Raw genomic sequence first — 17,737 nt, forward strand, 5'->3', positions numbered from 1 at the left:
AGCTCTGTCGCCCAGGCTAGAGTGCAGTGGCACAATCTCAGCTCACTGCACCTGCGGCCTCCTGGGTTCAAGCAATTCTCCTGCCTCAGCCTCCCAAGTAACGGGGATTACAAGCATGCACCACCATGCCTGGCTAATTTATGTATTTTTAGTAGAGATGGGGTTTCACCATATTGGCCAGGCTGGTCTTGAACTCCTGATCTCAAGCGATCCACCCTTCAGCCTCCCAAAGTGCTCAGATTACAGGTGTGAACCACCACGCCCAACCTCTTTAGTTTAATTAGGTCCCATTTGTCGATTTTTGTTTTTGTTGCAATGCTTTTGGAGTCTTCATCATGAAATCTTTGACAGGGCCTATGTCCAGAACCGTATTTCCTAGATTTTCTTCTAGGGTTTTTATAATTTGGGCATGTACATTTAAGTCTTTCATCCATCTTGAGTTGGGTTTTGTATACACTTAAAGGAAAGGATCCACTTTCAATCTTCTGCATATGGCTAGCCAGTTATCTTATCACCATTTATTGAATAGGGCATCCTTTCCCCCAGTCTGTTTTTGTTAAAGACCAGATGGTTGCAGGGGTGCAGCTTTACTTCTGGGTTCTCTAACCTAATCCATTGGTCTATGTGTCTGTTTTTGTACCAGTATCATGCTGTTTTGGTTACTGTAGCCTTGTAGTACAGTTTGAAATCAGGTAGTGTGATGCCTCTCGCTTTGTTCTTTTTGCTTAGGACTGTTTTGGCTACTTAGGCTCTTTTTCAGTTCCATGTGAACTTTAGAATAGTTTTTTCTAATTGTGTAAAAAAAATGTTATTGACAGTTTGATAGGAATAGCATTAAATCTGTAAATTGCTTTGAGCAGTATGGCCATTTTCACACTATCGATTCTTCCTATCCATGAGCATGGAATGTTTTTCCATTTGTTTGTGTCATCTCTGATTTCTTTCAGCAGTGCTTTGTAATACTCATTGTAGAGATCTTTCACCTCCCCAGCTTGCTGTATTCCCAGGTACTTTATATTCTTTTTTTGGCTATCGTGAATGAAATTGCATTCTTGATTTGGCTCTCAGCTTGAACATTACTGGGGTATAGAAATGCTGCTGACTTTTGTACATTGATTTTGTATCCTAAAACTTTGCTGAAGTTGTGTATCAGATCTAGGAGACTTGGGCGAGACTATGGGTTTTCTAGGTATAGAATCGTATCGTCTGTGAAGAGAGATGGTTTGATTTCCTCTCTTCCTATTTGGATGCCTTTTATTTCTTTCTCTTGCCTGACTGCTATGGCTACAACTTCCGGCACTATGTTGAATATGAGCGGTGAGAAGGGCATCCTTGTCTTGTTCTGGTTCTCAAAGGGAATGCGCTTCCAGCTCTCATATATTCGTTATGATGCTGGCTGTGGACTTGCTATAGATGGTTCTTATTATTTTGAGGTATGTTCCTTTGATGCCTAATTTGTTTTGAGGTAGACTCCATTCTTTTATGAAGTAAAAACATATAAAATGGAGAAATTACTCATAAGCAGACATAAAAATGTTTACGCCAAATACGCAAATAAAAATTAGTAACATATAAAGTAAACAGCATATGACCAAGTGTTAGGTTTTAATAACAATAAGAAATTACAGTCAATCTGGCACTATGAAAATACATATTCATCATATTGTAGAGAAAAAAAAAAAAAAAAACAAGAATTCCCAAGTGCTTGAGTCGCAGCCAGAGCAATCAGGCAAAACAAAGAAATAAAAGGCATCCAAATATGAAGAGAGGAAGTCAAACTACCTCTCACACAGATGATATAATTCTACACCTAGAAAACCCATAGTCTCTCCCCAAAGGCTCCTGAATATAAGAGCTCTCTTTTAATATAAAATAATATCATGGTCACCCAAAATCATCAAGGTTGTCCTTTTAGTTTCTGTGGATTGAGAAAATACATGATGGAAAAAGGCTGCTAAGAATTTAGTGAAGATTTAAAATGAACTTGGAGTTTATTAGTCAGAAGTATAGCTATACAAATTTGAAGAGCTGTACAAAGATATATGAAACAAATTATTTATTTGGTCTACAGAAAATGCTTGCTTCAAGTATGGATTTACAGATGCTCTGCAAAATGCCATAAGGCTACTACCCCCATCACCCACACCCCAGGGTCCACAATACACAGATTGAGAACCACTGACTTAAACCAATACTTTGAGAAGAGTATTACAGGAAGCCATGTTCTACATCATCTGAGTTTTAAAATTATGATTAAAAGACACCCCCCCAAAATTAAACACTGTTCAGGGAAATTTGGGACTATTTTAAAGAACAGAAGAGGTGTAAACATAATGAATTAGGTAACTTATAAGAAAGAATCCTATTTCTAGCTACAGTTACAGATTTAAAGCCCTGGCAGATAACTTGTACAGAAGGCTTTGTAATATTTCTTAAACTAATTAAGAAAAATAATCCAAATCTGTACTGCCAATTGTGTAATTATCACTGTCTCCTTGCTGAGAGTGCTGAGCATCACACAAAGAAGGAGATGTGTGTGTACCAAAGGCAAGGCGTCTGCACCAAATGGAGCTTGAGTCCTACCAAGCCACTGCTGCCTCCTTTTTTTCCCATATAGTACATCAAGCCTTTTCATTCCAGAGTACCCAAGTATCCTCAAATTACCCAGCATGTAAATCAGGGATACCCTAAATATTCTAGGCATGTTTGGGTTCAACACAGAATGAGGGGAAACAACTAAATTTCTATGACAATATGTTCAAGTGAAAGAACAAAAAACTCTCATAGTGACTTGGTAAATGCTGACCAGGCCACAAATTACAACGCAAAGAATTGTCTGGGGCCTTAAATACCAGCTGAACATAGTTACTACTCTTCCTAGTGTGGAAACAGTTAAAAAGGACATTCCAAAGGCTGTTTATCCATTTCAGCATGCTCAAAATCCTCTCTGGCATTACATGCATAACCTCCTTAATGGAACATGGCTGGATTCAATGCCATACTTTTTTGACTATGTGTAACTCACTGATTTTGATAGTTCTTTCTTTTAAACTTTCTTCAAAGATTTTAAACTATGTATCAAACATTTATTGAATGCCTACTTTGTCTGAAATAGCATAGCTGTGTGACTTTAGGCAAATAATCTGTGCTTAGTGTTTTCATCTATAAAATGGAGATATCAGAACCCATCACCATAGAGTTGACATAAGGATTAAATAAGATAACGCACTTAAGCACTTAGAAGAGTGTCTGGCACATAAGAACTTAAATGCAATTATTATTATTAATCTCCTTTTCTATATAATAATAGCTTCCATATGGGCACTGCATGAGTTATTAATGTATTAGTTATCACAGTGACTGTTATTTAACTGTTTGTGTGAATTTAATTCCCCAATTAAAGTGTAGAATTCTTGAAAGCAAGGAATACATCTGTCATTTTTTTTAAGGCAATACAGTACAGTGATTATTTACATAGACTCCAAGCCAGACCACCTGGGCTCAAGTTCTGGCTCTACTTCTTATTAGCAGAGTGATCTGGGCAACGTATTTTACCTCTGTCTCCCATTTCAATAATTTTCGCCATCATCTACCCAAAAAGCCCCAAGATAGAAAAATGGAAGTCATCCTAGATACCTTACTCTCTATCCTTCAGCCTCCTTCTACATGATCCAATTACCAATCTCTATGATTCTACACTTTTAACATCTCTACTCTTCATCCTGGTTCTCCACTTTTACTGATATTCCAGGTTTTCATTATCTCTCATCTACACTACTCAAAACAGTCTTAAAGGACATGGAGGACTGAGAAGTAGAAGTAGGCATAAGTTGTTGCTGGTTGGTAGAAAATGGTGAGCCAAAAAACTAGGAAAAACAAGAGAATTCAAAGAATAATGCCAGATTAGTTGAGCTAGAAGAAGGGATTTATAGAAAAGAGTAATATTATAAAGTTCGAAAACTAAACTAGAACGCCAGGCATGGTGGCTCATGCCTTAACCCCAGAGCTTTGGGAGATCGAGGTGGGTAGATCCCTTGAGCCCAGGAGTTCGAGACCAGACTGAGCAATATAGTGAGACCCTCTATTAAAAAAAAACCTAAAAACTAAACTAGAGCCAAATTGTGAAGAGTTTTATATTCCAAGCTAGAGAATCTGAGTCTTAAACCTGTGGAAATTATCTCTTCTTTTTCAATGGTAAAATACTTACTACTAGTATAAACATGATTAACCGCATAATGCCTTGCCTATACTTCTCTTCTTCCTCCCTCTCCACTCTCAAATGAATGAAAAACATACCTTAAATCTGTATGTTATTACAATAACAACACCTATTTAGATTGTACTATAAAAAGAGACAAGGCGCCAGGCGCAGTGGCTCACACCTGTCATCCCAGCACTTTGGGAGGCCGAGGCGGGCAATCACAAGATCAAGAGATCAAGATCATCCTGGCCAACATGGTGAAACCCCACCTCTACTAAAAATATAAAAATTAGCTGGGCATGGTGGCACGTGCCTGTAGTCCCAGCTACTCTGGAGGCTGAGGCAGGAGAACCACTTGAACCCAGGAGGCAGGAATTGCAGTGAGCCGAGATCACACCACTGCACTCCAGCCTGGCAACAGAGACAGACTCCGTCTCAAAAAAAAGAAAAAAAAAAAACAGACAAGGTGCAGTTCCTCATATTAGCATATGCTCACAAAAAAATAAGTATAGTCTTCATATCACAGGAAAGTACTGAAGTTTCAAATAACGTGTAATTCAGGTTTCTGGAACTGATAAACTGCTCAGAAAAGAACAGTTTGTCTTCTTACTATAGGTAAGATCTTCCATCACTCAAACATAGTCAATGATCTGCTAAGGGCAAATTCTTAGGAAGACCCCTGCTTTATACACTAGTCATATTAATGTCAGACTTTCTGTATAGATGTATTTTAATAGCTTATGGGAACTAAATGAGTTTCTTCATTAGTTTAAATTCTTAGCCTCTGGGAAGGCACAGATCCTTATGAGATCCTAATGAAAGTTTTGAAGACTATCCCTAGAATAATCCAAATATGAACATATATTAAATCTTGCATTTTATTTCAAGGAGTTCATAAACCCTTAACACACTTATAAATCACAAGAATACCTATTCTATAGGATTGCTATTTTTCATATGGAAAAAGCAGCAGTTTTGACTTTGTACTGAGAGGACAGGAATTTCAAACTGGTTTTTATTTGTTTGTCTGTTTATTTTTGGTGGGACTGATTGATGAATGTCCACTGATCCATCCATTTTCTCATCTAGGTCTTCTTTTTATCAATGTCATATTGTCTATGACCATGTAATAGAACAAAGCTAAAAGAGTATCTGGAAATTAAATTTATCAAATTTACCCTCATTAAAACTATGCTCCAAAAAACGAGATAACTATTTACAATTGGAGATGAGATACAGTCATAAAAGCAAATGTAACAGTGGTATTTATTTACAACCCATACCCCATTATCGCCTAGTCACATCTGGTGCCAACAAACTAAATCCAGAGAAAAGAATGTTGCACAAGTTTTCTTGAACTCAATGTACACAGACATCAGTATGAGTACAATGATGACTAACCTACCTAAGAGATCTCCATACGCAAATGACTCCTATATCTGAATAGTACCAAATCCTCAGACTTGAACTTCTTTCAATTATGACCTAAACCTCTTGTAGAATCACAAGTATATGAGGCCATCTGGTGGATAAAATATGAAACACACAAATTCTTAGCTAGTTGAAAACAGAGTTCGTATCTGCTCATAGTGACCAGGTCAATATACTGTTTACTAAACCATGCACCCTCCTCAGAGATTAAGAGCTTGATTCTATTGCTATCACACACCTGAAATGGACCCTATTATTTTAAATACTCCTTAAAAACAAAAAAAGTTCACAGCCACAAAAATCTGGCTGACCTGAACTCTGCATTCAACTAGCTAAAAATTTGTGTTTCTGTATTTAATCCACCAGATTAAAATGGCACCAAGAAAATGTCCCAGATTTTCAAAATAGCCATCGGATATAACTGGTCTGGAGAGCTATATCCCTTGTTATGACAGGAACCATACATTAGTCATCTCTGCAATGTCCTCATAACCAAATACATTCCTGACAAACAGCACGTGCTCAGAAATTATAACCTGAATTAAAACAAATCATATAACACGACCCTTACTGCCCTCCAAATAAACATACACAGCCTTAAATTCTGCTCAGGTACCTTTAGTGGGTGCAGGTTGTAAACTGATAATTGGTTGCTGCTTTGCCAATGGCATAAGTGTTGGTACTGTCTGAATAATGATGGTTTTTGCTGGAACGCTGGAGTTTGTTTGAGTCTTGGGTGCTGCTGGAAGCAATAAAGGCTTGGGCTGAATTGAAGGTTTTGAATTCACCTGAATTTTTTTCTTTGGAGTCAGTCCATTTTCTGGAGAAAAAACAGACAAACCACAAGTCAATGTGAAAGCAATTAAGCAAGCCCTAAAAAACAGATTCTATCACACACCTTGCTACAATACATATACCTGAATGAACTGAAGAAAAGTACTTCAACTGTTACCTTCTTTTCTAGCCAAGCTGCAGTTTTGGGAATGGGACACACTAACTGGTAAAGGAGAAGAGCTAAAATCGCGGAATAACACCCAGAGATTAACAGGTAACAAACGTCATGGTTGAATGGCCCTCCATTCAGTTATCTTTAACAGAAACTTTGAAATCTCTGCTGAAGATGGTGAGGTCTGAGTCTATTTTAAAGTATCTTTCACCTAATAAGACAGAGACAACCAAAGATTATTTCTACCCTTTCCTCTCCACAGTAATCACTCACAACAAACAATATAGGTCCACCAATTAAAAAACAGCAAGCCAGCCTAATAAACATAAACTTAATCCAGCATTTTCCTTTAAGAAATGGAACCTAAGCTCAATCTGAAACAGAAATAACAGAAGTTAGGAGATAGAGTAATACCAGTCTTGTTCCTAGGACCAGTGACAGGCTTATCTTCCTTCAGTGGCTCTGCTGAAGAGGGACTATTAGAGCTTTCACCATATAAGGAAAGAGGAGACATCTGAGAACTAGAAGACAAATCCAACTCCTCCTGTAGCAAAATAAAAACAAAGATTAATGAGTATAATCCTTAAGCAGCAAATTGCATAGAAAAGGAGGAGACCCATATATAAACAGAAAAACACTTCAAGGTAACTTCAAGGGAAAGGTATATTAGAAACTGTATCTATATATTAAGTAATAAGCGACTATCAGCATGATCCATCTATATCAAAGGAAAAAAAATCAAAATGCTGAGTAAGTCTATGCCATCCTGTTATATTAAAGATATGAGTCATTGATCTGTTTCTACATTTCTTCCTACAAACTACAAACACACACACACACACACACAAACATAAAACTTGATTGCTAGTCATACAAACATCCAGTATCAGTATAAGGTTGCAGTTAAAATGCCAATATCCTTTCTCCATAATCTCTCTTATTCAGTCTTAAAAGAATATCAAAAGCAAAATAATTTTATTTTTATCCTTTTCTATTTTCTATTTTGTAATACTGCCTTTCTTCCAAATGTAAAAGAAAGATACATGAATGGAGCAGTGCTATTTTCTTTTTTTTGAGGCAGAGTCTCACTCTGTTGCCCAAGCTGGAGTGCAGTGATGCAATCTCAGCTCACTGCAACCTCTGCCTCCCAGGTTCAAGCAATTCTCCTGCCTTAGCTTCCCGAGTAGCTACGACCACAGATGTGTGCCACCATGCCTTGCTAAGTTTTTGTATTTTTGGTAGAGAGGGGTTTCACCATGTTGGCTGGGCTGCTCTAGAACTCCTGACCTCATATGATCCACCTGCCTCGGCCTCCCAAAGTGCTGGGATTACAGGCGTGAACCACCCCACCCAGCCAGCAGTGCTATTTTCTTTAATTTAGTAGGTGATTCATAATGACTGAGATACATAAAGATAACATTCGCATTGTCCCAAAGTCTTTTAATATTCAGTGAATCTGTCTCAGTTTGTTAGAATAAAGAAACAACATAGAAGTAGCAATTCAATTCAGACAGAAAAGATGGCATGTATGATCACGCAACAGACATAATCTCTACTTCATACCATCTTCAAAATAATCTATAAGAATATAAAAACAAAATTTAAGAGAATACTTGTTTATTCTCAGGATGTTGCAGACCCTCTTAAGTCTGAACACCCAGAAGCCACAAAGGAAGAAGAAATAGATTTGAACAAATAATAAGTAAAATATTTAACAATAAAAACTAGACCCTAAACAAAGTTAAAAGATATATATTGATAGAAAATATTTGCGAAACATAGACAAAGGGCAGGAACAGTCATTTCACTGAAAAGGAAATGCAAATGGTAGCCAAAGGCAAATGTAAACTTTAATCACAAAAAAATTAAAATGACCTGGAGAGGATATGGGAGAAAGAGATGTTCTCAGTCTCACTGGTGAGAGTGACAATTGCATCTTCATTCATCCTTAACACCTACGCAGCATGTAAGCTGAGCAAAATGTACAGTGTATTAAAATATATTTCCAAGAAACCAAAGAGTACAAGGTAACACGGGAGGAGACTATTATCTTCATGGCCTTCGATGCTTAAAAAGTATTTGATAAAATTCAACAAGTATTCCTCAATAAAATCCTAGAAAACAAGGATTCGAGGAATACTTTCTTAACATTAAAAAGTTATAAGTAATTATACAGCCAAAGCCAATGCTGAATGCATTACAATTAAAGTCAGGATAAAAAATAGCTACCTGCTTTTTCTGTAATTCTAGTATAATTACACTAAAAGAAGAAATTAAAAAAACATTAAAACAAAAGAGACAGCGTGCCTTTTAGCAAGGTAATATGCTATACACTTGAAGCACATGTAACCATCCACTGGCAAAAAAATTTGACCTTGAAAATATTATATTAATACTCACTTAAAAAATATAATAAAAAATAAATATTTCAAGTCAGGCACGGAAAGACAAACATCACATGTTCTCACTTATTTGTGGGATCAAAAAACCAAAACAACTGAAATCATGAACGTAGAGTAGAAAGATGGTTACCAGAGGCTGGGAAGGGTACTGAGAAGCTGGTAGTGAGACGGGGATTGTTAACGGATTAAAAAAAAAAAAAGGGAGAAGGAATAAGACATATTATTTAATAGCACAGCAGGGTGACTATACTCAATAAGAGCTTAGTTGTACATTTTAAAATAACAAAAAGACTGTAACTGGATTGTTTATAACACAAAGGATAAATGCTTGAGGGAATGGATGCCCCATTTTCCATGATCTCATTATTTCACATTGCATGCCTGGGTCAAAACATCTCACGTACCCCACGAATATATATGCCTACTATGTACCCAGAAAAATTAAAAATAAAAAAGATTTAAATAAAACTAATAAATATTTCACTCACAATAGCAATAACAATTACAAAATACCTAGAAATTTTCTAAGGAATGTGCAGGACCCATATGAAGAAAACTACACAACTGAACTAAGAGGCATAAAAGATTTGAGTTAACAGAGAAATACACAATATTGTTGAACAGAGTGATTACAAATGATTACAAAGATAATACAGTTAGGAAAACTGATTCATTTCTATAGAGAAAATTAAAACTAGATCCCTACCTACTGCTGGATCCCTACATAATAGCACATATTAAAGTGGAGTCTAAGAGTATTAAGAACCCTAAATGTGAAAGGTAAACCATATGGGTAATAGAAGAAAATGCAGGAGAATATCTCTGTGACCTAAAAGCATGGAAGGACTTCTGAAATAAGCCATAAAGGAAAAGAAAAAAAAAAGATAAGCCTGAGTAATTCAAAATTAACTATTTATACTTAATAAAGACTACAAAGTTAATAGATAATAGAGAAAAGATATAGGCAATTTGAATGTCTAAATCCAACAAGAGTTTACTATTTCAAATATATGAGGAATTTCTACAGATAAACAAGAAGACAACAACTGAGTAGAAAAACTGGCAAAGGACAGGAATAAACAATGTATAAAAGAAGTCCAAAAAGCTCATAAGAATATAAATAAATGTTGAAAACAATAACCAAAGAAATACAAAGTAAAACAAAATAAAAGCAAACAATAACAAAACACATTGTGCCATGGGGTAAACATTAAAAAGGCAGATAATGCCAAGCATCAGGAGAAGTCACAGGGACCCTCGAGCACTGCTGCCAGCCCACAGAGTACTGTGATGATCCTGGAGAGCAATATGGAAGCACTTGTCAAATTAAATCTCTGCACATTCTATCACCCAGCAATCCTAGGCATATATCCTAAAGGATTTCTCACATGAGTCCGTAAGGGAACATTTTTTAAAATATTCATTATGGTGTAGGTAAAAATGTAGTGAATGTATACTTGAATGTTGTACAGAGTTAGATTCAACAGATTTGATTACACAGAGCAATAGGAATTGATCTTAAAAACACTGTGCTGATTTTTAAAAGTAAATAATGTAAAGATATATACTATAATACCATTACATAAATTTAAAATACATGCATATAATTGAAATCAGATGAACTTTTTAATAAATGGTACTAGAATAATCCTTCTGGTAGTCATTTTGAAAAACATAAAATTGTATTTGTATCTCATATCATACACAAGGGTAATTTCAAATGGATCAGAGATCTAAACGCTAAAAATAATATCTCATGATAAATATTTATTCATAGTCACTTAGAAAATATTCCTTCCTGAATAATTTTATCCTAAGCCACCAGATGGGGCAAAGCAAGACCACCATCCATGCAGAGAAGCAGCCTGGTGGAATGTCAGGGTCCAAGAACAGTAGAGAGGGCACTGACATGGCAGGCAGCCTGGCATGAGGAGTCATAGCAGAGTGATGAGGGCATCCACATGGGAGACAGGCTGGTGTAAGGACATCAGAGCCCAAAGGAGACATGTTAAAAGAACATAAGAGCTGGTGTGAAGGGACCCCCACTGACGAAATCCAGGACAACGTAAGAATCAGAACAAATAATTACAGTAATGGATTATAATCTGTTGCATAAAATAAGAAATGATGAATCTATATTGATATTAACAAATAAGTGAACAAATATAAAGTTTGATGAAGAACAGGATATTTTTACACAGTCTTAAAGTATCTTCCTCACAAAATACGTATGGCAAAGAGAGAAAAAGCAACTTCACAATGGAATAGGTTGGCAGACAACATCTATGAAGTGATCAAAGTGAACATAATCAGTATTAGAAAAAATCAAAATTGGGTCATCAAAAGTAAATGAGATGGACACAGACATCACTTTCCTACCACAGATATAAAACATGAATATGATCCTAAAGAAACATTAGACAAACCCAACCGAGAAACACTCTTCAAAATAACTAACCCCTAATCCCCAAAAGTGACAAGGTGAAGAAAGTCAAGGATTAATGAAGAACTGTTTCATACTGAACAAGATTAAAAAGACAAGACAACCATATGCAATGCTTGATTCTGAACTGGGTTCTTTTGATAGTCTAAAGGACACCTCTGGGATATCTGGCACAATTTAAACGAGAGCTGAAGGTTAGATTATAGTAACATATCAATGTTTATTTCCCGATTTTGTGCTTGTATTATGGCTATCTAAGAAATATCTGTGCTTGTAGGAAGCAGACACTAAAGTATTGCAGTGATAGGGCATCGGACTGGTAACTTACTCTCAAATGCACAAGGAAAAAACAAGTTATTTGCAATGTACTAACAACACTTCTGTGAATTTGAGATTGTTCCAAACAAAAAATTAACTTAAAAAAAGTAAGAATAAAAATATGAGTGAATTATTTTATAATCTCTGAGTGGTGAAAACCTTCCTTTGAGTGACCAAAAAAGCAATTAAAGAAAAGATCAATAATTTGGCTATAGAAAACAGTATACCCAGGGAAAATAAACACCAGAAATAAAGCAAAGAGACAAAAGAAAAACTGGGGAAAAAATATTTGCAGCTTATTTCACAAACTAAGGACTAACAAACCCAATATATAATAAAGCTAAAATACTAAAAAGATCAATACAATTCAATTAAAAAATGAATGGCCGGGCACCGTGGCTCATGCCTGTAATCCCAGCACTTTGGGAGGCCGAGGCAGGCAGATCACCAGAGGTCAGGAGTTCGAAACCAGCCTAGACAACATGGTGAAACCCTGTCTCTACTAAAAATACAAAAATTAGCCGGGCGTGGTGGCAGGTGCCTGTAATCCCAGGTATTCAGGAGGCTGAGGCAGGAGAATTGCTTGAAGCCAGGAGGCGGAGGTGGTGGTGAGCCGAGATCTGCCATTGCACTCCAGCCTGGTGGACAAGAACGAGACTTCACCTCAAAAAAAAGAACAAAAATTTGAACTGACAGTTCATTTTTTAAATAGAAATGCAAATAGGCCTTAAACATATAAAACATATGAATAGATATTTAACCATCCTTATAATAAAAGAGATATAAAATAAAACCTATTGTGGAGTGATGATGGGAAAACGGGCCCTCTTACATACTGCTGATGAGGATGTAACATTTTACAACCCCTATAGAGAGAAATTTGGCAATATCTAGCAAAATTCAAGTGTATTTATCCTGGTTTCAGCAATCCCACCTCTTGGAATATATCCCAAAAATATCCTGGCAAAAATATAAAGTGACTTATGTACCAGGTTATTTACTATAGGTTATTTGAGTCTGGAAAAGACTTATGTACAGGTTATTTGGGTCTGGAAAAGACTAAAAACAACACAAATATTCATCAATAAGGAAATCACTGAATTAAGCATGATAAGGTTATGCAATGAAACATTATGTAGCATAATGGGAAAATTATATACTCTGAAATTAGAGTTATCCTGCTAAGCTAAAAAAGCAAGGTACAGGACAGGGTATATAGTATGCTACCTTTTGTGTAAAAAAGGATGGAAATGACATGGATAGAAACCAGGCTTTTCTGAATATATCTTATTATATAATTTTGACTTCAAAAATAAATTATTAATTTTTTTAAAAAATTATATCATTTGGAGAAATTGTGGGACCTCAGAGAGCTACCAATAGTAGCAATCAGAGAAAAGCTTCATAAAGGAAGTAATTTTTGAACTGGGACTTGAAGGATGAGTTTTCCAAAACAAGAAAAAAAATGGGGCTATTCTAGGCAGAAGAAAGAGGACGTGCAAAAACCTAGAACTGTAAGAGCAGTGATCTCACTGCTGTTGTTCACTGCCAGCATCTGGAACAGTGCCTGGCACAGCGGTTGAATGAGTGGAGTGCATAGGAGCTCTCAGACAGGAACTCTCACAGGTCTCAAGTTAAGGGGAATGTGGAAGTAGGAGGGGATAGCAAGAAAGGAGACTGGAAAGGTAAATGCAGGCCAGATCATGGAGGGCCTAGTACTCTGGGAATTTAAATTTCGTCCTTGTAAGGACTGGGAAGTTACCAAAGTTTTAAGCAAATTACTGATACAGTAAAGCTTGTGACACTGAAAGATTTCTCTTTGAAGATTCCATGCTAAGAAAGGTTTGAGGAGTTGGAAGGCTGACCAGTTAAAATCTTATTGACTTAATTCAGGCAAGATGGTGATGGCCTGACAGGGGCAGAAAAGATAAATTCTTGAATTAATATGTGCATACAACCACCAGGATTTAGTAACTAAATGTAGAGCCTGCAGGAACAAAGATACCACAATTTATAGCACATGTAATATACTAAAATATTAATTGATTTTCTTATTTTTCTACATTCCCTTTCCCCATTCTAAAAAGTACCTAAATCAGGTACTTCCTTTTCCTGGCCTCAGGGCTTTTGTTTGGACACAGAGCAGAAGCATTCTTAAAAGAGCTACCGGACTTCTATAAAAATGTCAGCCACTTCAAAAGGTAGCACTAGGCATTCCCAAACTAAGGCAATCATTCTGGATGCTGTGGCTAAAGAGTTATAAAAACTGACCATCTTACATTCTTCTATGTCCATATATAAAGAATGTATATCCTAATAGGGAGGAGAAAGAAAGGGAGGGAGAAAAGACAGTAAGCCAAAAAACAAATACTGGATACTGTTAAAATGCAACGAAACAAATGAAACAATGAAATTATGAAGGCATGAACAGAGGGGAAAGAGGGCAAAACCAAAGGCACTAACAACTTTCTAGCTCCCATAAGGCCCTTTCTAAAGTTTCAGTTCCCTCATTAAATGAGACAATATAACTCACAGTAGTATTCAATAAATGTTAACTGTCTCTCCCATATACATATTTTCCAGATAGCATATTATAGCCAAAATCATTGTAAAAAACTGGCTACTCGCTACTCACAGGAACATGCTGAGTTGAAGAATAAGAGTCCACTGACTGAGGAGACGAGACTGAATAACTTGAGGAGGTTGGAGAAAGTGGCTGAGGTTCTGCCTTAATATCTTTAACTGGAAAACACGGAGGAAAGGTTTTACCCACTGGACAATAAAAACTTAGAATAAAATGAACAAGAAAGAAGGTAAAATCTACTTTTAAAATTCAATCGGATATGGAAGCCAAGGTCACCAAAATATAACAAGTGAAAATGCAAGATGCAGAAAACAATATATCTAGTAAGCTTCCACTTGTATAACAAATTATATATGTGGGGAGGGGGGCTGTATATATATGTATGTCTGTGTGTGTGTGTGCATATATGTGTACACTTGCATCTGCACTAATTCTCTGGAAGTGTAAACAGAAGAAACTGGTAACAGAACTGGAAAGCACAACTTGTCGGCTAAGGAATAAAAGCAGGAGACATTTTTCTACTATACAGATTTTTGTACCTTTTGAATACTATACCATATGCAAAATATTATAGATTCCCAAAAACTTACTTAAAAAAAATAAGGAACAGGAAATAATTATTTTGGAAAGCATTTTTGACAATACAATTGAAACTCATAAAAAATGTTCATATCTTTTAAACTATTAATTTATCCTATAAAAATGTACTGAGCAACTATGGCCCAGGCAGTATCCCTTGGTGTCAAAGACAGAATAGGGTGGAGATGGCAGATTGTGTTTTCCAAAGTTAGCCATGCAGTATCTACCATCCCTCATGATCTTCCCTCATGATCTTCTACAATGTGATCTTGCCACTTTCCCATCAAGAAGTAGAGTTGATTTCTCCTCCCCGTGAATTTAGGTGGGCTTGACTCCTTCAATCAAGAGAGGATAGAAGTAATGCTATGTGAATTCTGAGGCTGGAAATGCAGCCTCTGCTTTGTGTCCTGGAACACTCATACTTGGAGCTTTTGAAGTCTGACTACCCTGAGACCACCATGATTTGAGAACATTACACCACATAGAGAAGCCCTATGCAGGCACCCCAGTTGGTAGTCCTAGTCTTCAAGTCATTCCACCCCAAGTGTCACGCATATGAGTAAAGAAACCTCAAGATGATTCTAGCCCCCAAATGTCAAGCTACTACAATCTTCAAATCTCCCCAGTTGTGGTCTGGACATCATGGAGCAGAGACAAGCCATCCTTGGAGCACCCAGTCAAAATTCGTGACCCACAGATTCTAGCAATCTAATAAAATGGTTGTTGCTTTAAGCAACTAAGATTTAGAGTAGTTTGTCAAACAATAAAACCAGAACACTGACTTTGTGTATCCCACATTCTATGAAGACAGACAGGCATGAAGCAATATAAGTAAATACATAAAATGAAGAGAAATGGGTAGTGCAGAGGAGACAAGAATTTAGATAGGAGAATGTGCTGGTTATTTACTCACTGTCTGTCAGCACTAAGTCCACTTTCTATAATCAGTGATACAAATTATTCCCAGTTGGCATCCTTTTAGGTCCTGTCAATAGGGGATACTAGAAGCCAGAAGGGAGAAGGGATTTTCTTCATTCTACCATCAGCTGTACCCCAGCATTGGCAATTTGCTCCAGGTTCTGGCTTCTTTCAGTATACTCAACCCCGACCTCATCAGGCCCCCTTAAAGATACTGGCATCACAAGGTGCTGCCCCTTCTCAGAAATACATGTATAAAATGCATGGGACTCCTCCACCAAGTTCCTAGGTTCTGGTAAGCCCTGTCTGGTTCTCAGGTTAATCTTATATAGGGACATTATTCATAATTCAAAATAACTGTTTCTATTTCTGATACAAACTATTCATTCATTACACTACTGAAACGTAACTATGAAACTCCTCATATCCATTTTTGGCAAGAAATTTGTTTACACAATTGCCATACCAGAAGTAGAATGCATAGCACCAGGAATCTTTTAACCTACCAGTATAGCCCAATAACCCCACCTAATTTTGAGTATGACCAAACTACAAAATAAAATTGATCTTTTTAAAACTTTTACCAGTGAAATACAGAATTACCTGTACAGATTTGGTTGTTAATGTCCCAAATGTCTGACTCCCAAGGCATCAAATCCAAATCAAAATCAAGATGATCAAAATTGTTTTCCTGTAGGTTTCAAATCAGCAAAAGAATATTAAAAGAATAAAACATACACATCTTAAAATCAAACTGTCAAGGCACAATTTGGCACAAATAATATAACTGCTACTAGCCAACCTAGTAAAAAGAATACTCTAAGTCAGTCTTGTATGAGAATACATCTTGGATAGCCTAGAGATAAAATCAATTCAGTTACTTGAAGCACAGCAGCAACAACCAGGAAAGAGGTAAGGGATTCAGTATTTAAAACATTCAGTTGGCTTCATTCTTTTCTATGAGAATGACCATTACAGGAATCAAAAATGTGTCTTTTATCTTAAGGGAAATCCAGCAAAATACATTTTCCCATTGCCATTAAGAAAAACAAGACAAAGCAAATGCTATTCATAATATAATCTCTATATACAATAGAAATAATATAGATATACCCAAAAGACAGGCAAGAATCATAAAGAGGTAGTTACCACTGAGTAATTTTCTTTCTTTTCTACTGTTCTATACTTCCTAAATTTCTAAAACTTTTATGAATCCAAAAAAAAAAAAAAAAAACACTTTTTAATCCTATAAAATAAAACTACGTTTCTCAAATACATAAAATGAAGAGAAATGGGTAGTGCAGAGGAGACAGGAGCCTTCTTAAAGGCTCCAGTAAGTTCTTTTCATTTAGGTGGTTTTTGTAACTGAAATCTAAGCATATTCTGGGTCATCCAGATAACCACCTTATACTATATACATGAATAAAGAAGTGTCACATAATTTCAGAGCCCTCATGTAAGTCTGAGATCAAGTTAGTACCAAACAGTACTTTTTTAATTAAGTGTCTGGAGTCACAGAGACAAGGAGAGAAGTAAACTTAATACATAAATAATGCAATAAAGTCAAAAGGCAGTAAATATTAACTTAATGTCACAGATGATAAAACAGCAACAATAGAATTGCTTGAGCCCAGGGGTTCAAGATCAGCCTGGGCAACATGGCAAGACCCATCTCTGCCAAAAAAAAATACAAACACTAGCTGGGCATAGTGGCGTGCACCTATGGTCCCAGCTACTCTGGAGGCTGGGGTGGGAAGATGGCTTGAGCCCAAAAGATAGAGGCTGCAGTGAGCCAAGATCATGCCACTGCACTCCAGCCTGGGAGACAGAGCCAGACCCTGTCAAAAAACAAAACAAAAACAACCAAACAAAACAGCAACAATAAAATACACCTCAGGCAAAAAAAAAAAAAAAA

General features: G+C 36.4%; 1 protein-coding gene across 1 annotated transcript in view; it reads right to left on the minus strand.

The window, feature by feature from the left end:
• ATF6 (activating transcription factor 6) overlaps positions 1 to 17,737 on the minus strand; it is a 201,495-nt gene that overhangs the window by 168,149 nt on the left and 15,609 nt on the right. Inside the window, exons 3-6 of the mRNA XM_011996105.1 lie at positions 16,426 to 16,513; positions 14,377 to 14,483; positions 6,993 to 7,122; positions 6,249 to 6,452 (exon numbers count right to left, since the gene is read on the minus strand). Of these exons, the coding sequence (XP_011851495.1) occupies positions 6,249 to 6,452; positions 6,993 to 7,122; positions 14,377 to 14,483; positions 16,426 to 16,513 (529 nt within the window). The remainder of the gene's footprint in view (positions 1 to 6,248; positions 6,453 to 6,992; positions 7,123 to 14,376; positions 14,484 to 16,425; positions 16,514 to 17,737) is intronic.

The sequence above is a fragment of the Mandrillus leucophaeus genome, unplaced genomic scaffold (genome assembly GCF_000951045.1).
Source record: "Mandrillus leucophaeus isolate KB7577 unplaced genomic scaffold, Mleu.le_1.0 Scaffold502, whole genome shotgun sequence".
Classification (NCBI taxonomy): Eukaryota; Metazoa; Chordata; class Mammalia; order Primates; family Cercopithecidae; genus Mandrillus; species Mandrillus leucophaeus.